Source organism: Lonchura striata, chromosome 1 (genome assembly GCF_050655825.1).
Source record: "Lonchura striata isolate lonStrDom1 chromosome 1, ASM5065582v1, whole genome shotgun sequence".
Lineage (NCBI taxonomy): Eukaryota > Metazoa > Chordata > Aves > Passeriformes > Estrildidae > Lonchura > Lonchura striata.
The window spans coordinates 100,352,847-100,377,560 of NC_140703.1; the positions used below are offsets into that span (position 1 = coordinate 100,352,847).

Below are 24,714 nucleotides of genomic sequence, written 5' to 3' on the forward strand. Positions count from 1 at the left end.
TATTTACAAGTATTGATTATTGTGTAGTCATATGTGCTAGAGACATAAGAAAGAATGAACTGTGAAAATAAAGAAGCATTATTTTTATTTCTTGATTCTATTTTGTGCCTCAGGAATTACTGGATGTCTCTGATATTTCCTGAGAGAACGTGGCAGTGTTCATTCCCTGTTCACTGGTTGATACTGAGCCTATGTTAATAGTTACCATGTTTTCAATGTGATGATAGATTTGAGGCATGCAGAATTGAGCTAGACTTTTTCCTGCTAGTTACTAGAAACAAGGCTTCTGCATCACAAGAAAATAAATTTTAAAGCAGAGATCAGAGACATATTGTTTCTACCTTGGACTACTCCATTACTCCTGCAGATTGTCAGTTGAGTCAGAATTTGAGTGATAGTAACGAGACTTCCCATGTTTACATGGACAGCTTTCATGCCACACTGATAATCACCTCTTGTGCCTCCACTTATTTCTCACAAGAAAACCAATATGATGTAAGTCTTTATTCAAAACTGGTAAGACCACTTCTCAGGACTTAGAGTAAGATTCTGAAATTCTTAATTCATATTTTCATGAAACAAATGGATCAAAACCTGGCCCAAAAGAGCCCAGTGACTTCCAGCCAAAATGAGAAAGTCTCCATTGCCCATTATCACAGTTATGAAGTGAGGCAACGCCAGAAGCACTGTGTTTGTAACTGACCTGAGAATAAACCAACCTCACTTCGGCTGCTGAAAATAGAAATCCCATTGAATATTTAATTTGTTACTAAAAAGTAGCTGTTAATCAAATTTCTCAAATGAGGAGATTTTTTTTTTTCCCCCAGGGCTGAAAACAGGTGAACTTATTGCATGATGTAGTAGGTAAAAGTCAGGTAGGTCCCAGAAGAAAATTCGGAATGCTTCTACACTTCTAATCCATGAAGCCCTACAACATGTCAATACTGCTGGCATGCCTTGCACAGGGTGTCTTTAAGAAATGCCTTCAGGGGAAACCTGATGGCCTGCACGTGCCTCTTGGTGCTTTTCACCTGTGTTCTGAAGTGGACAGATACAATGAGATGCCACTGTATTTGGAGACCTCATAGACACTTTTTTTTTTGCAAAAGTTGTGTGTATGTCTATCCAGTAGATCACAGATTATGCAAAGATTTTCCATTCAGTCTGTAAAGAAAGGGTCACTGGTAGGTTTCTGGTCAGTGTCCCTTCATGCAAGCAAGGTTGGGTGACAGCAGTCATTGCGGGAGCACTACAGGATTTGTGTGTGCTGAGAGCCTTCTCATCCCTCCAGTCTAACAGTGGGATAATTTCCAGTATATTCAGTATGTACTGATGTTTCCTTATATGTATGTACATAGAGGTTAACTTAGGATGCATAATGGTTTGACTGCATTTCCATTCTTCTGTATGCAAAATGTTACTGTATGCATGGGTTCCCAGCATATAAGAAACAGCGGGAATAACAAAAAAGGAAAGAAAGATTTTAATTTTAAGTTATGTGATATATCTTGTCATCATCTTTTCTTCCAGTCTCCTAAATCAGCTTTTATTAGTGCTGCAAAAAAGGCAAGATTGAAGTCCAATCCTGTTAAAGTGCGCTTCTCTGAGGAAGTAATTATCAATGGGCAGGTGTCGGTGAGTATTCAGCTGTTTAACCTCAGAAAGGGTTGTGCATGTCATCCAAAGGTACAGCAAAGGGAGAAAAAGCAGTGACAGGCTTGCAAAGTGAAGGGTTTTTCTGTTTCTGAAGTTTTCAAAAGATAATTAAGCTGCTAGTGAATGAATTTTGTGGTGTTAACACATATATTTGTCTTTATAGTCTTGATAGTGTTTGTCTGTTGGTTTCTTCAGATCAACTTTGTTTTCATAAAATCCATAAGCTCAAGAGAGGTACCCTGTCAGAAAAACTGATTAAGATTTTAATTTTAAAACTGATTAACCTTACAGACTGCTTTAAAATTTGTTTTATCTCCTTGAACTTATTGTTTCCAGACCTCAGGCAAAGTCAGCCTCCCTTTGAGGGGCACTGAGCTCCTCCTCAGACATGAACTCCCAGCTCATTTTCATAATTCACCAGAGCATCATTCTACACTGATGTCTTTAGCCAACTCTTCTTCAAACCTAAATTGATACTGCATTTTTTCTAAAGCAATTTCTCCTTTTTAAAATAAAAAGAAGCAAACAAAATATTCAAAGATTTGTTTTCCTTCCTTTTTCCTCTTTATTTTGCTACACTGGTTATGAATCATCAAATTAGGTAGCAATGTTATATATTTCTCTACTTAAATGATGAAAGAAATAGCAGCATTTAATATCCCCCTATGAAGAACATGTTAATTACCTTGATTGTAATCCTTAATAACAAACTGTAGTTTCCATTTTTTAGATTGAACATACTAAATAGCTCACTATATTCAGAGAAACAGTAATCCATCTTTCTATTGTAGTGAAAATGTTTTAACTTCAGAGGCAATACTTATTGTCAGACAGATAATATTTAGGGAAAGAGAGTACTCCAAGGCAGACATAAAATGTATGTGAACGGTTATATTTTTCCCAGACAGAAACCTGTAGAGGGCAGCTGTAATGAGTCTGGCTAGACCCTTGCAGGGCACAGATATTTCTACTTTCAGTTTGGGCCAACACCTTCCTTCTCAGTTTTTGCTTTTCTGTCAGAATGATGTACTTGATAGAACAGCGTTTATATTTCTCTTGTTGCATGTTGTAATCTGATTCACTAATTTGCTTGACAGGAAACAGTTAAGGACAACTCACTTCTTTTCATGCCAAATGTTCTAAAGGTATATCTTGAAAATGGACAAACCAAATCTTTCCGTTTTGACTGCAGCACTTCAATAAAGGTAAGATAGCTATTCCTTGGTATGAGACCTTCAGCAATTATCATTTACTTGGAATGCTTTAAGAACAAAATTACTGGTGTGTTCAGTTTGAGCTGTCTCTTAGTTCAAAAATAATGAGGATTTGGTCCCTTTTTCTGCTCCTAAAAATGTATTTTATTGTCAGCAAAGAAGAAGTGATGATTTTAATGTGCTTGGAGCACAGTCAAAATTTTGTGCTTGTATCATTTTGATATGCTGCTGAACACTAGCATGATTCGTCAGCAAAGTCAAGAGCTAAGAAGATTAAGATACCAGTTACTGATTGAATATCATCCAGCTTATCATTCAGTGAATTTAGGATGGAATATTGTAGGATTATGTTGGTGATAAATTACTCACCTCAGCGCAGTGCCCTTTACACTTTCCATAGCACATTTCACATGCAGAAACAAAAAGGTAAAGCCCTGGCACAAAACTGAGTCTGCCAGGGAGCGTCTGTGACACTGTTCCATGTGGGTTCCTAAATCAGAGGCATCATCAGTGTCAGTGAGAGCCCTGGAGTAGCACGGTAAGCAAGCAGAGCTAGCATTACTGTTTGGGGAAGCTACTTTCAGCACGGATTGGTTACCAAATCTAGCTCATTGCATGACAGCATGCACACTTGGGACACTGAGACATGACAGGGGCATGGGTGAGATGATCGATGAAGGCTGGGGATACCAGATTTAGCTAGATTTAAGGGATTGTAAAACCAGGCATATTAGAAGAAAGGCTGCCTTTGTGCTCACTGTGATACAGCAGCATGCTCAACCAGTTAGAGCAGCAAAGATTTATTTACTAAGGCAGACAAGAAATTTACTCCAGTCTGATGGCAAAATAGATGCTAGAGTCACACATAAAAATGTCATGCAACATTTGTTAATAAATGTAGCATATATGCCTTAAGTTGAGTTCAGGTATGGATACAAGCATTCCTTCCATGGGATACTGAATTCCTTGAGTTCATTTGAAAATTTGGCTGGTGAAGAAATAGGAGACATTACTCACATAGGTAGTGAGGTCTCCATACCCTTCCAAGGTGCACAAGCCCATTTTCTAGTATTTTCTGTTATAAGCATAAAACAACCAACCTATTCCAGGATGTTTTGCCCCTGAAGACCAGTCTTTGGCCATCACATTACATTAGTTTTTAGTAGTTCTGTCATGGATGTGTCACGTACTGTCAAACCAAATGTCAATTCTGAAGTCATTGGCACGGATACCCATGTGGACTCAGTTACCTAGCTGTATTGATGTTGTAAACCTGCTTTGAATGTAGTAATTTTGATTATTGGTAAGAATAATTTCCTTTGCATCTAATTCAGGCAATTGCATATTCTGAGGCCTGCAGATATAAATGACATATTCTTGCATCTGTGTGTATATGTGTGGATGGGTGGATGTGGATTGTTGCTTCTTGGCTTAACTGGGGTGACATGACCCACGTGAGTCAAGGTAAAATGCAGGTTTTTTCACCTCTAGCAGTCCAGTAGTTCACCACTTTAAAATAAAGGTGCAAGCAGCACCTAACCTGCAGTCCTCACTTTCCATATTGCTGGGTCACGGCACCCGGCTGACTTTTAAATTATCAGATGAGAGGAAAAGCAAAATCTTTAGTGCAGTAATTCAGAGGCTGTGTGCCTTAGCCTCATTTTAAAAGGCCCAGAAGAGATAGTGGTGGAAAGCAGTGCTGTTACTACCCTCTCTTAAAAGGTTATATTTAGTATTATGCTGCTTCATGTTACTGTTATGCCCATAGTCTTTTAGCATAGTTTACAAGTATAAAAGTAGATTAAATATGTAAGTTATAAATTCCCCATTGGTCAGAATTATATAATATTAGCCTTCATTATTTAGAGTGATAGCTAACAATTCATTAATGCTATCTTATATTCTCTACATTGTAGAGAGCTGTCACCATCTTCCCACATACATTTTTTCATCTTTCCACCAGTTTGGTCTTGATTTTCCATAAACATGCTATAATTGATCAATTAATCTTCCTAAATTATGTTAAAACACTTGGATTACAATTTATCATGATCTTAGTAAATCCTATCCATCTGGATACTTATGTATATCTGAAAATCTTTCAGATGGAAGAAAATGTTTTAATCTTGTCACCAACATACTGTGAAACTATTTCTAAATGATGGGTTTCTATGTATTCCTTTTTCCTACAGCATTCACTAAAGAAAAAGATACCTTGACAAATTATATTAATAATCTGCATACACTCACAAAGTATTATATAAAAGTAAGGTAGGGATTAGTTAAACGGTTTTGTGAAGAACTTTGTTTAGCTTTTATTTTAGATACAGTCACTCCCAAGTTAACTATCCTTAGTCATAATTCAGTATGAAAAAAGCTAATCGGGAGTCTCTAAAAATTGATATGGTCCATCAGTTTAGAGCTATTGCTCTGCACAGATATCATCTCTGACTTTTCTGTCAGCATTTAAAACTCAAGAAGTGAAATTTTAAAAAACCATTTGCCATAAAAACAAATAAAGGCCATTCACCTAAATTTTTTTGTTGAATTTATAAATTTGGTCTGTCTGCTTGATGACGTGGCTCCAAAACAAAGGGGAGGGAATAGCAGTAAGATCACGTCTCCTTTGCTGATGAGTTTTATTTCCAGGGAGACAGATATGATTTATCGGCCACACCAATATGATTTACATGTTAAATCACAACAGAATGTTGTCCATTCCTGGCAATCCCATTTATGTATTTCTCATGTTCATATCTGTTACCATCTTGGGGTTGTTTGAGGAATTGTTGTCATGTCCTGGAAACTTGTGCAAAATAGGCACAAAGCCTGGGCTTCTGCCCTGTGCTGGGTACATCCAGGGTGTGTGGCAGTGAAGAACTGGGTCCCAAGCATTTCATGAATTTAAGCGCTTTTTATAAATCCTTTGTTATTTAGGATGTCATCTTAACACTCCAAGAAAAGCTTTCCATCAAGTGTATTGAACACTTCTCCCTAATGCTGGAGCAGAGAGTTGAAGGATCTGGAACAAAACTTCTTCTGCTACATGAACAAGAGACTCTAACTCAGGTTTGTGTAATGGTATATGAAAACAGATATTCATGAGACAGCTTAATCAGTAAATTACCCGTTTTTTTCATTGCTCAAATGAGTTAGCTGCAAGCTTTTTAGTTTGATACAGACTATCAAATAGCTAGGATATTTAGATGTGATTGTAAAAATAAGGTTCTCACAGGAATTTTGTGTTATAAAAGTGTTATAAAATTTCATTGAACCTTTCAAAAACATTAAGAATTAAAAAGTCAGATTGAAATCTGAAAAATGCCTTTGGTCTCACACAAGGCTCAGCTAGTGAACATACCCAACAGCTGGCAAATCCATGGTAACAATTCCGAGAAGCAGAGTCTGCCTAAATTTCTTTAAAAGCTTTATTTTGGTATTTTGTTCCAATTTGATTACACAGAGCTGTATCTCTGTGACAGGGAATAATCCTCTTTCTGATGAAGTTAAATTTGGCTTGTTTACACAGAGGTACATTATGTCACTTCATTGATGATGAAATGTGGCAGAGAAAATGTTGGTGTGACTTTCTTCCTTGGATCAGGGAAGCGTGACTAAAGTTAAAGTTTCTTCACAGTTACCAGCAGAGTACCCTGATTTTATCTGCTTATAATTTTGCCAAATTTTTTAGCCTGAAATTTTTCTATTATATTTCTGTGTTTCATGAGAACATTAGTATTTTTTTTTTTATTTCAGTTAAATTTGAAAAAGAAGGAAAAAGGAGAAATGGAATCTTAGAAGTGGAAAATTACTTAATTTAAATGACAGAATTCCTGTAATTATAACTAGAGTCTGTGTAATTGTGTGAAGGAGCTTAGTTTAACAGATAACAGTCTTTCTAGCATTTTCTAACGTTTAAGCACTTGCCCTTGCCACGTTAGCATTCTTTTCTTGTGGGTACAAGCTACTCAGTGATTGAACAATATCCAGAAATACTCAACACTTGTCCTCTTAGCCCAGCCATCTCCTTGAAGTCATTGGTAATTCTCACTGAAATCAGAAAGATCAGAATAAACCATCTGGAACTTTTATAAATATGTACAGAGTATGTCTATATACTTAGGAAAGAGGTGAGACAATGTGCAATAATAGAACTTTTGAAAATTATTTGAGCAAGACAGAGACTTCTATTGGAGATTTTTAAAACTACAGTTTTGTCAAGTAAATACGTTGATTTTAAAGTACCCTAACTCTCTAACTACATTAGCCTAATGAATAAATTACATAAACTACATTAATTCTGAGGGTCTCTTCTTTGAAGTTACAGTAAAAACAGCACTATTTTAATTTTCCATTATAATGTTGCTGCTGACCATGACTTACAATGGTGAGTTTGGATTGTTATCCAATTACTCCTTTGCTAGGCAGTGGTCTTCTGTGATTAGAGATTAGAGAGTTAGATGCTTAAAAAAGTTTTGCTGACCAACACAAAAAGCAGACTTTTACATTTTTTAATGCATTGGATCTCGGTCAGAAGTTATCGAGTAGATCTCAATCCAGAACAACCCAGGAAAAAGACCTAATTTCTCTCAATTTGACTAATGGATTAAAACAAGCAAAAGAAAGTGAGAGCAATAGCTGTCAAGTTGGGCCTCACCTGTGTTCTCAGACAGCCTAATAAAATGTGAACTATGCCCAAACACCTAACTCTTCTCTTTTATGTATTTTAGTCCTGCTGAAGCTCAATTCAGTTTGCATTTCACTTGGATGGTTTTTGTTAAGATGTTTTATCTGTTGTTTCACCCTGGTTTTGAGTGAATCCTGCTGCTTTGAGGATGAGTTGTATCAGGCAGTCATGCCTGTATGAGTCTAAAAGTCCTTCCATAAGATTACATATACAATGTTCTTAGGTGAAGAACCTAAAAACTAGCCCATGGCAAAGCTCTTTTTTGGGCAGAATTATTTTTCCTGCTACCACAGGGCTCTGAAGTAGGGCAACATTGCCCAAGACTATAGACCCCATTGCTCTACCAGGGTTGCCAGTCCCTAATATTATTATTGCACTGTTCTAGGTGACCCAAAGGCCAGGCTCGCATAAGATGAGATGTCTTTTCAGGATTAGCTTTGTCCCAAAGGATCCCATTGATCTTTTAAGAAGAGATCCAGTTGCTTTTGAATATCTCTATGTACAGGTAAGTGAAAGCACAGCCATTGCTAGTGTAAAGGAGAATAAAAAAATACATTTACTCTATATATAAATTTACATCTTCACATAAAAAAGCTTGGTTGCAGTAAATCCTGGCTTTGATTACTGCAGCATAAAACCAGTGAATGCACTTGGGGAACGTGCAAGTCTCTATCATCTGCAAAGTCCTCTTTCTTCATAAGTCTCTCCAAGTAGTAATGCTTTGATACCTTTCCAAAATATACTTGGCTTTAGAGAAGAGTGAAGCTGAATTAATTGTTAATACTTATTTGTGGTACTGTAATATCAGACAGAAATGATGTTCAGTAAAGGGGATGGGAAAACTGATGTACAAGGAAGGTGGTTCTCCTAAGTATCTCCCCAAGTGGAATCCTGCTATCCTAAATCAAGATATACTGACCCCCTCCAAGCACTCTTTGTGATGGAGGATTAGTCTTCTCTCCAGGAAGGCTGAAGAGAGCTTAGTGAAAATAAAAATACCTTTTGCTCTTTGTCAGAAGTACTGATATTCTTCATTAGTGTCCATATCATGAATTTCTGACACCTTTAAAAGTGAAAACAGAGTCCCCTTCTGAGTTAAGGGTCACTTTTCATGGAGTGTTAATTAAAAAAAAAAAAAAAAAAAAAAAAAAAGGAAGAAAAAGAAAAATAACGATAATTTATTTTTAGTGCAAGATTTTTTAACGTAATGCTCCCTCTACTGGTTCTTTGGCAGAGCTGTAATGATGTGGTCCAGGAAAGATTTGGACCAGAACTGAAATATGACATTGCCCTGCGACTGGCTGCATTGCAAATGTATATTGCAACTGTGACCACAAAGCAAACTCAGAAAATCTCCCTCAAATACATAGAGTAAGTTGAGAATGCTGTGTGTTCTTTAAAAGTGAAACATTAGGAGTAACTTGTAGATTATTTAAGGTTGTTTCTTTTGTATGTCTGTATGCATGCACCACTTTAGATTTAATATTTGTCACTGAAATTAATTCAGATATGTTAAGAGTGGTGCCTTTTTGTCCTTTTGATCTGTTTACCTTTTGATCATCTATTTGGGCATGTGAAATAGACTGTAAATACAATTAGCTCATTTGCTTTCAGTGACTTAAGATCTAAGTTTATATGGTCTGTATCCTACAGTTTTAGTAAAGATTATTATAGTTAGATTAAGATTATTGCTTGGTTCAGAGGACAGTAGGTCATAGATTGGATTTTCTAGTATTTCTTAAATGCAGAAGTACTACAGTACGCACCTGTCTTATGTTAGACACCATATATATATATAACTACATATACATATATATAACTACAATGAAAAAGAAACATTGAAAAGTGCAAATGTGTGTATATCAGCTTGGATTTAAAAAAAAAAAAAAAAACAAAAACAGGGCAACAAAAACCCCACAACAAAATAAAAACCCCAAGTCCCAAAACTTTTGTTGCTGTTGCCTAGTTTGCTTGCAGAATAGAAACAATAACTATTACACACTCTGTTTTGAAGAGTTTATCCATCACATTGAAGACAATGTTATATCCTGTCTTATTAATGAATCTGCAAAAGTAGTGATTTACAAGTGAAGTCAGTCTTCTGTCAAAGGTTGTGCTTCAAGCAGAAAAAGAATTTGGTAAATGGAGGCAAACCGGTTGCATTTGAGGATGACCCAGCCCTCCCCCCAGACCTCCAAACATAAAGGTGACAATAAAAAGGCTCTGATTTCCATGTTCTAAAAGAAACCAATAAAATAAAATTAAATATGACATTGCATTATTAAATTATCTGCTATTTTAATTCTGCAATCATGCTTGTCATTGTAATTAAGTGGTGTTTAACATAGACTTTAGATATCAAACTTAAACATTCTTTTCTGAATGGCATGACTGAAGAGATGGAAGGGGTGGAAAAGAGATTATTTAACATTTTAAAATACCATTAGGAATAAATTGTTAAATTTTGGAAATAACATGTTACTGCAAAACTCTGGACTTGATCAACTCTCCTTCTGTTTTCAGGTAATCATTCACTCGGCATCGTAGTCACCAGTCTTTAGATAAATAATCATCACAGGAATGTGAAATTAAATATATGCCTTTTATTACAGAAAAGAATGGGGATTAGAGACTTTTCTTCCATCTGCTGTGCTGCAAAGCATGAAGGAAAAGAACATAAAGAAAGCACTTTCCCACCTTGTCAAAGCAAATCAAAACCTAGTTCCTCCAGGCAAAAAGGTATTGCATTTGCATCTTAATGGAAAATATGTTTTAAAGAACAAAAGTATGGCATGCATGGGACACATTTAAAGCTAATCTTTTGGAGAAACACCTAGCCACTTTATTTGCAGAGATGTAACTTTGGGTGCTGGTGCAACATAGCCAAGAACTATTAAAAATACTTAATTATTTCCCAGCGAAACTATCTTATTTTCTTGAGAATGACAGAGAACTGGTTATTAATATCTCATATATGATAACCATATATAGATTTTTTTAATTAACTTGCACTTTCTATGAATGGCAGATTTGCTAGGAAAGTTTTTGTTTTCACTCTGACGCTGTCATCTAACATAAATGCTGTTTTTCAGATTGTTCTTTATTACACTGTAGAGAAAGACTTTTCACTGGCCATGATCTAACTGGATAGATGATGTTTCTTGCAGTAAATTACCTTCCTTGCTGTTGTAAAATACTTTTCTTAGCACTAAACTTTCACTTCAGCTGGAAAAAACATGGATAAGACAATGTCTCTGAGAAATGCCTTTGTTACATGCATGCAGCTGAGTCTGGTTGTAGACACCTTAATGTGGTTTCTTAGTGCAGGTCATCTTCTCATGTGTAGTCAATGGAGAGAAATAGGCACTTCCAGGGAGCCATTCATCCCATCCCACATTCAGGGAGAGAAATAGGTCAGATTGCTTGTGTCCTAGAAATGCTTATGTCTCTTCATGGACTATAGAAAGAACCTGAGAGTAACTAGCCGAGGCATAAAATGAGCTGAATCCTGCTTCATGACACTTTGTTTCTGAACCAAAAAAACATCAAAACAGCTGGTGCCTGAGCTAAGGCTCATTGTCATCAGCAGAAATCCTGCTTGGAGGTTTCAGAACACATCGTGAGTGTGAACATAGCTGAAGCAGTGCATGTCTCCTATGCTTCTGAAACCAAAGCTAAATTATGCCAATTGTTTATTATATATTTTGGTAGTACAAATTTGGATTTATTTTGGAAGCCATCACTGCTGCGGCCCTTACCAGTGTGAAATATGTCTTACAGTGGCATACCAGTATCAGTTCTTGGTTAGAGGTATTGCAACAGTTCCTTCCTGAAGCAAGCAGACTTTGTTGGGTTTGCTTCATTCTTTTTTATTTGAGCTTTGGAAATGCATGTGTGCCAACCTGCTTTCTTAGCAGGTAGGTCTTAAAAAGAAACCATCTTTTCATCACCTTTTTACTTGTAGGTACCACCACAGGAACTGACTCATTTCTTTCTCAGGGGTCTTCTATTCCTTTTCATGAAGGGAATCTTGTAATTCTCAGGATTCTCCTGTTTTTTTACAACCCTTGTGTATTTCTGCACCAAGTGAACACCTGGTGCAGCAAAGGGCAAAGAATTGCCACTGTTCATTCTGCTTTGGATCCATTTCCTCCATGTTGTCTAAGAAAAATTTAGGATAGGAGCCCTTAAAATGCTGCTCAAGATTAAATAAGATTTTTGAATTAGAAATCCAGTGACTGGAATGAAACGAGCAAATTATATGAGACTGTTTTGTATTATCTTCTAAACGTCCAGTTGCAAGGATTTACACAAGGGAAGTTTAAGGTTTGGATTCAGACTGGTGAAATTAACTGTTTCTTGTTTTCCTTCTGTCTCATAAAATATTTCCAAGTTTTCTTTTTTAAGTAGATAGTTTAAGCTCAGAGGAGAAAAAGAGGAGACAAATTCTGACATATATTACATGACTTGATCATATGTATTCATGTGCTGTTTTTAGCTTTCTGATTTATTACCTGCTGAGTATAGTGGAAGAGTGTTATTTTAGAAAGTAGGGAATAAAGTAAAAAAGTGGAATAATATGCCCAACACCACAAGTACCTAGCAAAATGTAAAATACATAGCTGACAAATGCAAATTCTTCATTCTCTTTCTCTGTATAGGTATATAAACATTTAAGAACTGATGGAATTTATGAATGGAAAGCTGCTGTTTTAGCCTTGAAATCCCTCAGTGAACAGATGTTTAATCTGAGTACTTTAACGTTTTCCCTCCATTAAAGCAGTTAGGATGTTCTTGAAGTGCTCTGATCAGCCCATTCCCAAGTCCTCAGTGCATTTTAACTAAACAAGCAAGATATTAATTTTAAGAATGAGACTGTTTCACGTCATCTGATGCTCAAGCATCTCAAGATTTAGTTTCAGGCTCCAAAGAGCTGTTATTGCAGACCATTCTCTTTATACTACACAAATATATTTTCATTTGGAATTTTATTATAATGTAATGATTTCCACAACTACCTCTTATCCCTGTTTCACCTTTCTCAGCTCTCTGCTCTGCAAGCCAAGGTGCATTATCTAAAGTTCCTCAGTGATCTACGATTATATGGAGGGCGTGTCTTCAAGGCAACACTAGTGGTAACATTTCTCTTAAAATAGTCTCTTCTCTTGATTTTTTTTTTAATCTGATGCCTTTTTTTATTTTCAAAAGCTGGATCATATAATTTTCTTTAGAAGTTTAAGTTCTATTCATATGCTTTCAAATAATTTTTAATTGAACCAAATCACTTTTTGTTTCTTTTAATCTTGAAAATAGCATATATTTCATAATAAAAATTGTACTGGGAATTTGGAGATAGATAGCACTTTCTTAGCAAATAACACCATCCAATTATCTATTGAATGCTAAAACTGTTAGTCTGGAAAAATCTTAATGACCAAGTTTTTCTTTTAACAGAAGCAGAGTCCATCCATCGTCTGTCCATCTAACTATCCACCTAAAATCTAGAGTGCAATCAACATACAGCAAGAAATTCCTTTACTTTTTTAAAAATTATTACTTAAGTATGCTCTTGTGTATCGTATCTATCTAGTGAAAACATAATAATCTTTAATGTAGAAATGCCGTGCAAATGTAACTCTGTGTAACTGAAAGAAGGGAGTGATGATTTCTGTCACTATGCAGTACCTATCATGGTTTTTACTTGAGTTTTCTTTCTTTTTCTGCTAAAGCAGGGAGAAAAGCGTTCAGAAGTGACTCTGTTAGTAGGGCCGCGGTACGGAATCAGCCATGTGATAAACACCAAAACAAATCTTGTGGCTCTCCTGGCAGACTTCAGCCACGTGAACAGAATTGAGATGTTTACAGAAGATGAAAGCAATGTTAGAGTTGAGCTGCATGTCTTAGACGTAAAAGTAAGTTTGTTATTGATTTGTGTTGATATAGCATCTTTTAATAATGCTTTTCTCTTTGAGTATTAGATTAAACTATGCTGTTCTGAATATTTTCATGCCAATAGTACTCTGAAAGTACATTTTCAGCTCTTTTTTGGTCACAGTACATTTATAATACAGGTTGGGCCTACAGTGTATTAGGCTGGTGTTTTCCAGAACCTGCATTCTACTTTGATTTTTCTCTCAGCTGACCCCCAGGAGCCTCTTTTTTTTTAATGTCTTCATGGATTTCCATGGTAAGAAAAGGTGATGATGAAACTGACCTTCTTTTGAAGCTACTTCTAATGTAATATACAGTAACATTACCAGTAAAGAATTGCCAGCTGCATGGGACCAGCATCCCCTGTAAATGGATTTATTATATCCACAAAGTTTACTGCAAGTAACCACGTAACAGTTTCCAGTTAAATAAACTGTAACAATGAATGGTGTTTTTTCTTGATCTTTATAATTCCAGTTTGGTATTCACATATGTCATCATCTACCTATAGTAATTTAATTTCTTTTAAATATCACTTAGCACTCTGCATCTGTGTAGCATCTAGTGGCAGAATGAGTGGAATTTTGTATGTTATACTGTCCTAGTTGTTTTTAGTCCTGATTTTTATTTGGCTTGGAGTGAAAGGCTTCATAGACTTTCTAGGGCATTAATCTGAATAACCAGAGATTTAAGGTAGAGTTCTCATTGTATTTGAAACTTAAATATTTGATTAAAAAAATAAAACCTAACACTTCTTTTTGCTTACCCAGCTATACATAAAAAGCACACATGAGGAATATTTTACTAGGCTTTTGCTTTGAGTGCTTTAAGTGTATTGACCTGGAACAGTTTCTCTGTATTTAAAGTAATGAAAGAAACATTGTTATAAAGTAATCTAGATGCTCTTTGACAGCAATTTAAGAGAAATTTACAGGTTGGTGAACACAGCATCACTTTCACCTTAACAGTGGTAACACCTAAGGATATCAGGCTGCTTTACCTGCATTACTGTGCTAAACTCATAGCCTTCTTGTAAGAAAGCTATTATCACCTTTTTACAGATGGGAAAAGTAATACAGAAATTAAATCCTTCCCATCTGCCCATATGTAATATGCATCACAGTATGCCGTAGTATTCTGTATTACCATGGTCTTATGTTGTATATTATAATATGGTTGCTGTTTTATTGCTAATTGTGCATATCCCCATCTCCTTGCATTTCAACACATGATCTTAAACCCAGAGAGTCTGACTATAAAATAAAAATCTAGGAGGCTCTGGGTGGAATTTGACAAAAAGTTGCCTCTCTGTGGGGCACAAGTAAGGGGTTGTGACCATGTCCTGTGAAGGAGATGCAGGCACACACAGGTAGATATTCTCAATGATGTTTTCATCCTTTCACTTACCCTCAAGTAGCAGGTTCATATATACATCTTCTGAATGTTATATATGATCTTATTTTTTTAGTGAACAGACAGTTCAGATTTTTATTTTATTTTTGTTTCTTTAAATCTGTTCTGAAACATGTTTCACTTGGCAGAAGCATGCAATAAAAGTTTAGCTGTCACAGAATTTTTCAGCAGAGTACCAGTACTTCACAGAATTGTTTTCAGCAATCTGAGAGTTCTGCAGAGTTCATCAATTTCTGCCAATCACTGCAGAAAAATTTAGAGGAGTGTAGCATTTCAAATGTTGGTTTTTAATAGTTGCTCAAAAGAAGAGATTAAGTAATATGCTGTAGGTTTAATAATTTATAGTAACTATAATAGCTATAGTTGTATACCTTGAAAGAAGCATGTATTGAATAGAAGCCCAAGCTGTAGCAAAAATAGGTTAAAGCAAAAAAAAAAAAAAAACCAAAAAAAAAAAACATCACACATTTTTCCAAGTTGCTGAAAACAGTTTATACAACATTCGGGGCACCTGGAATACTGTGGCCCAAGATGCTGTAGTACAGGCTTTTAAAAACTCATTGGACCTGTTGTAGCTTTGGTAGTAAGCTCTGATCATCACTTTTGGCCACAGCTTCCATCAGAATCAGTTGTCTTTTTACTAGTAAGAGTTGAGTAGGTTGGACAGTTATCCTTGTTGCATGTGACATTCCTCCTGGAATGAATGATATAGGTCCTTGCATCCATCTTGTGACAGTGGGCTCTGCATGCTAAATTATGATAAATTGTCAAAAATGTCCACGTACTATGAGTCACTACAAACTGTGAGTGATAAGATGGGTTGTCTGTGGTCTGATTTCTATCTATGCATCATGGTAAGGGCTTCATTTTTATTTCCTGTCTAGGAGTTGTAGAGGCTAGCCACTTTAATAAATTACATTTGAGGAGAAAGGTTTTTGGTATTAAAAGCTAGAGAGACTTGAACAAAATTTTTTAGGCAAGAAAATGTATACATAATGGCAAAAGAAAAATTAATTAAAGTAAGTTTCACATGGATGTCTCGAGTTTGATGCTTGCTGTCCTGGCAGCCACAGTTTTTCAAAGCTCTGAGGTCTCACTTTTTGCTAGGATTGTCTTTTTTTTTTTTTTTTTTTTTTTTTTTTTTTTTTAGTGTTCTGTGTTTGTTTTCTTTGCTGGTCACCATTCTGGTGATCTTTCTCTGATCTCTTTGTCTCTGCTTATCTGCTTATTTTTTCACCACTTGTCTTTTCAGTCACACCAGGCCACAAACACTAAAATCTTTTAACCTGTCCCTGTTTTGCAGTGTCATGATAGCTTTAACCTGACTGCTATATTTTATGAAGCTCAACTTTCCTTGGCTGTTTGCTTCCCCGTCATGCTTCTTTGCATTTACTTAGTGCACCATATTTTCAGGGAAGCAGCAGATTCCTATACAACTGCAAGACTCCAGCACCTAATGTACCAGGTTCTTCACCCTGGGCATATTCAGAGTAACATTAAATAGTGCTTTTGCCAGAGTAAGATATCTATGCAAGAAAAAGATGGAGCAAGAGTCCTAAAATAGTTAGCTTCATTCAGAAACAGAGCAATCAGTTGTTAAAATGTCTAGTTGGACTTCTACCTTACTACAACTCCAGTCTTGACTAAGCTTTTTATACTGTTTGATACTGTAGTGAGGAAAATAAATTCTCTCATGTGTATTTTTCAATGAGGTGTTTGTGATGTAGTTACTTTTGCTCTGATGTAATAGTACTGTCGACAGGCAAACAAATTGAGGAGGAACAGCCTTAACTTGATTGTATTCTTCTTAGCCTATTACTCTTCTGATGGAGTCATCAGATGCAATGAATCTTGCTTGCCTAACAGCTGGGTACTACAGACTGCTGGTTGACTCAAGGCGTTCAATATTTAACATGGCCAACAAGAAAAATGCAGGGAGCCGAGAAACAGGTATTTATCTCACAGTATGTTACCTGCAGTCCAGTGTATAAAGCAGAAACTAACTTAAGCCAGAGCACCTCCAGATAAATAGAAAGCTGTGTCAAATGACATCTGATTGCTGGCTCAGATCTAGCACCACAGTATTCAATTCAGCTTTATAGTATTCCAATACCCAGCCTATGGTAGCATCTCCATGGTAAAATAAACCATGTATCAAATTTCCTTAATATTCCAGTAGACAGATGCACACTTCCTGTGAGTGTTATTATTTTATATGCATATATCTTTTGTCAGAATACATATGGTGTTGTAGAAACCAGCTGCTTTTGTATTACTATGCCTGGAATAGCATTTGTAGCTAATTGAGGTTTAGATTTGTTTTATGGCACAGAAGCACCAGTTAAACTTTAGGTCATTAAGTCAACAGGTATTTAACTTAGAACAGAAGTGAATTTGAAAACACTGTTCTGAAGTATTTGATGACTCAGCTATCCTATTCAGTGTTTAATACTTAGCATCAAAAAATTGTTTACAAATTACTTGACTTCGTTCTTTGATTTCACAATGTTGATTTTATTTCACCTTGCTATAGGACCTGAAAATAGAGGGAAGCATAATATCCTTGCTTCTGAGTGGAACTGTATACCAAAAACTACCACTTTCCTGGCTGAAGGAGATCAGGAGGCTGAAATGTCCTTTGTTGATCCAAAGCAGAAGACTATAGATGTTTCTGAAAGTCTGTTATGTCAAAAAGAACACAGACATCTGTACATAGAAAATACTTATAATTCAGGTGGATTTGATCAGCATCTGGCCAAGCAAAATGACCCTGCTGAAACAGAAGAAAGCAGAAATTTTAACCAGCCTTCACTGTTGTCACTCTCAGGTTTGGAACCTAGCAAGAAAGCACAGGATTCTCCCAGGGGAGCAAAAGTTTCTTTTATATTTGGAGATCCCAACTTGGATGGTATCAGTCCCCAGACTCTTGGCTATGAAAGGCTTTTGGATGAAAGTCCAGAAGTATTAGAAAAACAAAGAGCTATTTACCTTAGTAATGCCAATGACATTAAAGGCCTGGAGTTGTCACCAGATGCTGAAAGCATTCAGTTTGCTGCAAACTCTGTTTACGCAACTATAAGCGATGGTAAAATATTTGGAGCTGCAGAAGGGATAGAAGAGCCTTTGCTGCATGATATCTGTTATGCAGAAAACACAGATGATGCCGAAGATGAAGATGAAGTGAGCTGTGAAGAAGATATTATGGTAGGAGAAATCAATAGGCCTGCTCTTCTCAGCCTTTCTGGTTCTAGTGATGACATTATTGATTTGACTTCACTTCCACCTCCAGAAGGTGATGACAATGAAGATGATTTCCTTTTGCATACCTTAAACATGGCCATTGCTGCTCCTCCACCTGGTTTCAGGGACAGTTCTGATGAGGAAGACTCTCAGAATCAAGCAACACAGCCTAGAGACAACAAGGAGCAAGACAGTAATCTAGGCAATGATGACATTCCAGTGTCGCTTATCGATGCTGTCCCTACTAATACAGAGGGGAAGTGTGAGAAGGGGCTAGATGATGCTGTAGTCTCTACTCTTCAAGCACTAGAAGCTTTGGCTGCTTCAGAGGAACAGCAGACGAATGACAATTCAGGTTCTTTCACCATAGTTACATTTATTCATTGAAAATCATTTCATCTCATCCATTTAGGTTTGGAAGTACTCCATTTCATGAGGGTTGGTTTGGTTTTTTTTAGTTTTCCTTTTATTTTTTTGCCATCATTTTTCATACATCGTATTTCATATTTAATGGAGCCACCACTGTTACTAAACTACCTGTCTCGGGAACTGTGCAATAAAGTCAGAATATTCTTACAAAGAATATTTTTGTCTCTAATACACCTCCTTTTGCTTGTCACTTATCCAGGTGCCTCAGCTGCTGTCATTTAATTGACTCTTATTTTTTGTGGCTTGCAGGTGTAGCTATCCTGCGAGCATATAGCCCTGAGTCATCTTCAGATTCTGGCAATGAAACAAATTCCTCTGAAATGACTGAAAGCTCTGAACTAGCCACAGCACAGAAACAGTCGGAAAACACTGCACGTATGTTTTTGACCACAAGTGAAGGCTACCAACCACTTGTGGAAGAGCAGACTGAATTTCCTATTGCTAAGAATCAGGCTGGAGGGCCAGGCATGAAGCCCTCACAGCCTTTGGCTGGTGGTCAGGATGCAGAGCTACAGTCAAAAGTTGTGCCTTCAAAGCAGATTCTTCATTCCGATAACATGGAAATGGAGCCAGAGACCATGGAAACAAAATCTGTCACTGATTATTTTAGCAAATTGCACATGGGATCCTTGGTATATTCTTGCACTAGTAAAAGGAAAAATAAGATGACAGATAGTGAAGTAAAAGCATCCTCTGATGGCAATGCTACTGTGAAAAAGCAACAGGGAAATAAAAAAGCAGAGTCTGATGAAGATCTAAAAGCTAAATTTGGAACTCTTTCAGCAAGAGATAGCCAGCGCCTAAGCACTTTTAATGTGGAGAGAACTGCCTTTCGCCAAAGATGGTATGCTGCTGATGATGGGGCAGCAGATAAGCCAAGCCCAGAAACAGTTAATGGGAAGACTTTTCCAAGAGTTCCTGTACTTGGTAAAACAGAAACGGACTGTAAGGGTGAAGTGCATCCTGAGGTAGATCAGGATGACACCTCAGGGCTTAGCCAAGGTGAAAATTTCTTGTCAGACATGACTCCCATGTCTTCAGCCAAAGACCTAAATGATGCAGAAGATACTGATTTATCTGCAGATGACCATCCTTCAAAGCTTCCAGAAGCTGAGCAGAGTGTGGCTAGACTTTGTGAGTATCACTTGGCTAAGCGCATGTCATCTCTGCAAAGTGAAGGCCATTTTTCTCTGCAGAGCTCTCAGTGCTCTTCAGTGGATGCAGGATGCAGCACAGGCAGTAGCACGTGTGCTACCCCAGTTGAATCCCCTCTTTGTACCTCTGATGGTAAACACATCATCTCTGATCCATCAATGAAGGGCATTGCCTATGTTCCAGCAGATGAAAGAGCTGCCATACTTCCAAACCATGGAACGACATTCAAGGACCTGCACCAGCAGCCTGAAGCCGTGTGTCACAGAATGACGGTGCCTGTTGTGCATTCAGCAATCAATGCTGAACCACTTTTCGGCACTTTGAGAGAAGGATGTCATCGGATCCCCAAGATTAAAGAAACTACAGGTACAGCAGTAATAGAGTGTTTCTTCTGTTTATTCTTAAAGCTACAAGTTCATGTTGAGGTCTAGGTAAGACATTTCTATTATCTTTATCTGGAACTACATCATCAGGCTATAGCAGACAGTGAGATTTAGACCTTCAGTTTATTTGTTCATTTTACTTTTACAGCTCATTCTGATGAGCTGCATACAAAGATCAACTTTTTCAAAAACTTCTCATTGCAGTTATAATATTTGGAGGGACACTGACGGAGAGGCCTCTTTGGAAGCCTCTCCAAAATCCTAAGTCACTTGACTCCCAGATACCTGTTAGATTGTGAAATTACTTCAGAAGTTATATTAATGTAGGGGAGGAAAACCTTTGATTCATTTCTTAGGTATCTTATAGTCTATTTTAGCAGGTTGTCAAAAACATGCCAATATGGATAAAAAGCTCTAGATGTTAAGAATAAGAAAATGTAACTACCTTATTAAGCATGAATTTACTTCATAATCTTACAGTAGGTGTTTCTTTAAAGTTACAAAAAATGCAGTTTTCAGAGACAGCATTGAAATTCTTTCAGTTGGATTTTAAATGTTTTCCTCTTCTTGGATTGCAACCCACAAGTAGCAGTACAGTAGTGTGTGAACGCATGAAAATCCAAAAGTGGAACAGATTAAGATTTAGAATGAGAATAATCTTTCTCTGACAAAAACTGCCACAAAACCAAACCAAAATTGCCATGAACACATCTTTCCATACTCTTTCAGGTGTAGCTAAAGAAAGTATTTTAATCTGAAATTATTCATCAAATTATTTAATAGAAAACAAGCAATCCATATATTAGGGGAGATTGAAGATGTTTTGTACATAATTTGCTATTCCTTTTCTTAATTAAGTCTGCTGTAGTGAAATGAACAATTACTTATTCATAAATTATAATTTGTTGACAGGTTGTAAAAGGCATTTTAGTTAAATAGGAAAGACTTGTAATGAATTCTTGATGGAATATTTTGAGGAATAGAAACCATTGGGAAATACCAGGAAACCATTTGTACTGAGTGTTAGAAGATGTTTAAAAGTTCAGCCTATGAATATTATCAGGGTGATGCTTAATTATTCTGTCTGCTCTTCTACTACCCCTAGTGTAGCTTTCACAGAGCCTGAAAAGGGAAGACAAGGAGGCATGCCTACAGCTTTTCCTAGACAGCCTCTAGCTGACTCCATCATGCTATCATCCATGCTATCAGAATCAAAGGTGCCAAGTCAAAATGAAGACTCTTGTGACATTCCCAAAGTAAATCAGGCTTGTGGGGCAACAGTTAGTTTATGGCCATATGACATGATAGGAGGAAGCCTCAGGATGCCGCAGAACAAGAAAATGCTGAGACGCAGCAGCAGCAGCAGCAGCATTAGAGGATCTGCAGGCACTGAGATGCTGTTTGAGAAGAAGGCAGCCACAGCCAGCTTGAAATGCCTGGACACCACCCAAAAGGATGAATCCAAATCGGAGAGAAGGGTGGAATTTTCTCTGGGTAAAAAGCTGTCAAAAAGTTACTCTCAGAGTTGTGTGTACGTCAGCACTGATAGGAAGGACAGTAAGAGGTGTTCAGGCACAGGCACCAGTCAGAAGGACTCCAAGCAGTGTCGAACACTGCCCTTGCGAAAGCTGACCAGCAGCACCTGGAGGTGTCGGGGCCCCTTTAGCTATTGCTTTCTCAGCAGAGGAAATGATGACAATGAGGAGGAAGATGACCGAGACAGCCATCAGCTCTCACATCTCTTCGAACCACAGACCCTGTGTGAGCTTGCAGAACCACTTGCTCAGTCGTCCGGTGACAACGAGCAGAAAGTCGTGGAGTCCCCGAAAGCTGCTGAGCCCCCACGTGATGCAGTCAATGAGCATGAGAAGAGCAGTGCTGACACTCAAGGTGGCCAAATTGATGTGAATCTCAATGATGTAGCCTTCGATGCACGAATCACACAAATAAATGTGATGAAAGAGAAGACATATGCAATGCCTGATGGATTTATTGCAGCACAAAAGGATGCCAATGAGCTACTCTCACTGGTCCGAGCAAGTATGGGCAAGAGAGAAGATTTACATCCAGAAACATATGACCTTAAACTTTCTAAGTACAAACAACTGTTATCTTTGGAATCGAGACAGTTGGGAAGTGCCTGCAGGAAAATGGCCATGGCTGATAAAAGCCCTGAGGAAATGCTTTTAGCTATGACTTCCAGCTTTCAAGTACTCTGTTGCTTAACAGAAGCCTGCATGCGTTTAGTTAAAGTCATGAACTCTGAAACACAGCAGCAGGAAATTATAGCTAAGATAGACGAGGTTGTGATAAACTACATTTGTCTTCTGAGGGCTGCAGAAGCAGTGTCAGGCAAGACCTCCGGTGATCCTAGCATTAAACTCTTGGCTCGACATCCAAATACCATGGCCGCTATTGTAAGCACACTAACACGTTCTCTTAAAATGCTTTTAAACAAATAAAATACAAAAGTCACTTCATAATCTACCTTTGCAAAGCCATACATTAAAAAATTTTATTTACTGTATGTGTATGAACTAATGTAACAAACTCAGCTTTCTCTGTATATTTTGTTACTTTATATAAAATAGGTATGAGATTAAAAAAAGTTAAAATACTGAACATTGACAAAAGTGATGACTAGATCTGTCCTTCAGTTTATACAAAAACAACAGCCAAAAACCCCTTTCCCCAAGATCAGAAAAACAAATAGAAAAAAGTCCCATATAGGAGCAAATTGATGTTTGGCTATTTTTCATATAGTCAAATTTATGGTTGTATGAAGTGAACTTCTAAAGCCTGTTATGTCAATGAAATTGTTTTTTGTTTCATCCAAGTTTTCACTTGGAGAATTCTCCATGTTTAGAATGATTAATTAAATCATAATGTATATAACACAATATTTAATGTTTTAAAATTATAATTTTTAAGCATTGAAAATAGCAAAAAGACATTTAAAATCCAAGAGACTATTATAACTTACTAGAAAAAATATATATAATAAATGACTTTTGTTCATATGGACTGAATTACCTGATTCTTCTTTTCTAGGAAATTCTGTATTTTAAAAAAATGTATTGAATATATGAATATACCAACTTTAGAGGGGATCTGATGTATTGAACTTTAGTGTTGGCATTTTAGACAGTGAAGGTAACTGTAGAGGACTCAGGACACAGAAACCAGAGTGGTGGTGGTGTTCTCTCTGAAAAGAAAGATTGATGCCATAATGGTCAGACCAGAATGTTATGAGGCAGGTCTACATACCCTTTTCCCTGGTAAATGACAGAGAGGACCATCAGAAAATTCCTATGCTGTTTACTGTTTCATCATATATTTATGGTGCACCTGAACAACACGGACTGCATCTATTTTGTTAAATATTTTATACTTCATATTTTATGATTCTGAATGTTTAACTGTAAATAAGTTAGAAATAAAATGAAATTTTCAGAATACAATAAATATCTCTGAAATATTTCCAGCTAGAGACAGTTCTTCTCTTGAGTGATGTCAAAGGCAATTTGTGAATAATCTCTTCCATCTGAACCTCTCTGGGAAACATTTTGTACTCTTGTATTCGAGAGGCAGCCAAAGCAACAGCTCTCAGTTCTGGCTGGCAAATAGGCTTTCACAAGAGCTTCTGGTGAACTTCTCAGTGACCAAGGAGCAGCAGACTCCATTCTCCAAAATGATGTAGGTAACTTTCACCTGTTTCTCATAACACCACGTGTAAAGGGTATCACTGCTCTTGTTTTGAAAATTTAGCCTTTCACTTGAAGCACATGTGAAGGTTTCTGTGCTGAACTAAAATGACTAAACCAAAAGAAACTTTCTTGCACTTCATAAAACAAAGTCTTTCAAACATGCCTTTCCTTCTGACTGCAAGAAACATCTTCAAAAACACAGTAGCAGAAGATTAATCTGTTGTCTGTAACAGAAAAATCTGATTTCTGAGACCAATTCACTTAGTGCATGTACCCACTTTGGAGGGTAACTCAGAGGTAGGCTGTGGGCTGACATACACTGTTGGTGGGTGACAGCAGCTTGTCCTGTGTGCTGCTCACACTCAGTGCTCTCGTTCTGGAAGCCCAAGGAGTGGGGCTGTGAGTGCTGTTCTTGTGCTGCAAATACTATGGGATGCAAATACTACTGGGGGAAAAAACCAAGCTGAGCTGTTGCATTGGTATCTATTCCTTGATGGTTTTCTGAGTTTATAAAAATGGCAACAGTGATTTAGAAATAATAAGTTTCAAAAATAAATTTAGATTCTCACAACTAAGCATTGATTATAGGTAGGAATATGTCACTTTATGCATTTTTAGTCCAGTTCTTTTCATTCCATTTCTTTTCATTCCACTTCTTTTCAATTGATCTAATTTTATTTCAAAGGTAAGTAGATTTTTGTTCTTCTTAATGTTCAAGAACTTTTCTGATTGTAAACATGTTCATTTTGCTCCTTAAAGTTAACTATGGTCACTGCTCTCTCTCTTTTTGTTTGTTTGTTATTTCCTACTTGTTTTTTCCTGTTTGTTTAGTTTTGGTTTTGTTTTTGGGGTTTTTTTTGTGTTTAACAAGTGGGGGGGTGGTGGGGAGGGAGGGAGAG

The 24,714-nt window shown here is 36.9% G+C and overlaps 1 protein-coding gene across 8 annotated transcripts in view; it reads left to right on the forward strand.

Moving 5' to 3' along the window:
* FRMPD4 (FERM and PDZ domain containing 4) overlaps positions 1-23,598 on the forward strand; it is a 388,479-nt gene extending 364,881 nt beyond the window's left edge. For all 8 annotated transcript variants that reach the window (XM_085559044.1, XM_077781595.2, XM_085559068.1 and 5 more), the window contains 12 exons: positions 1,531-1,635; positions 2,754-2,861; positions 5,808-5,939; positions 7,943-8,062; positions 8,792-8,928; positions 10,170-10,296; positions 12,603-12,692; positions 13,287-13,469; positions 16,713-16,851; positions 17,435-18,496; positions 18,820-20,091; positions 21,219-23,598. In XM_085559044.1, the coding sequence (XP_085415170.1) occupies positions 1,531-1,635; positions 2,754-2,861; positions 5,808-5,939; positions 7,943-8,062; positions 8,792-8,928; positions 10,170-10,296; positions 12,603-12,692; positions 13,287-13,469; positions 16,713-16,851; positions 17,435-18,496; positions 18,820-20,091; positions 21,219-22,570 (4,827 nt within the window). In that variant the 3' untranslated portion in view covers positions 22,571-23,598. The remainder of the gene's footprint in view (positions 1-1,530; positions 1,636-2,753; positions 2,862-5,807; positions 5,940-7,942; positions 8,063-8,791; positions 8,929-10,169; positions 10,297-12,602; positions 12,693-13,286; positions 13,470-16,712; positions 16,852-17,434; positions 18,497-18,819; positions 20,092-21,218) is intronic.
* The last annotated feature ends 1,116 nt before the right edge of the window (positions 23,599-24,714 follow it).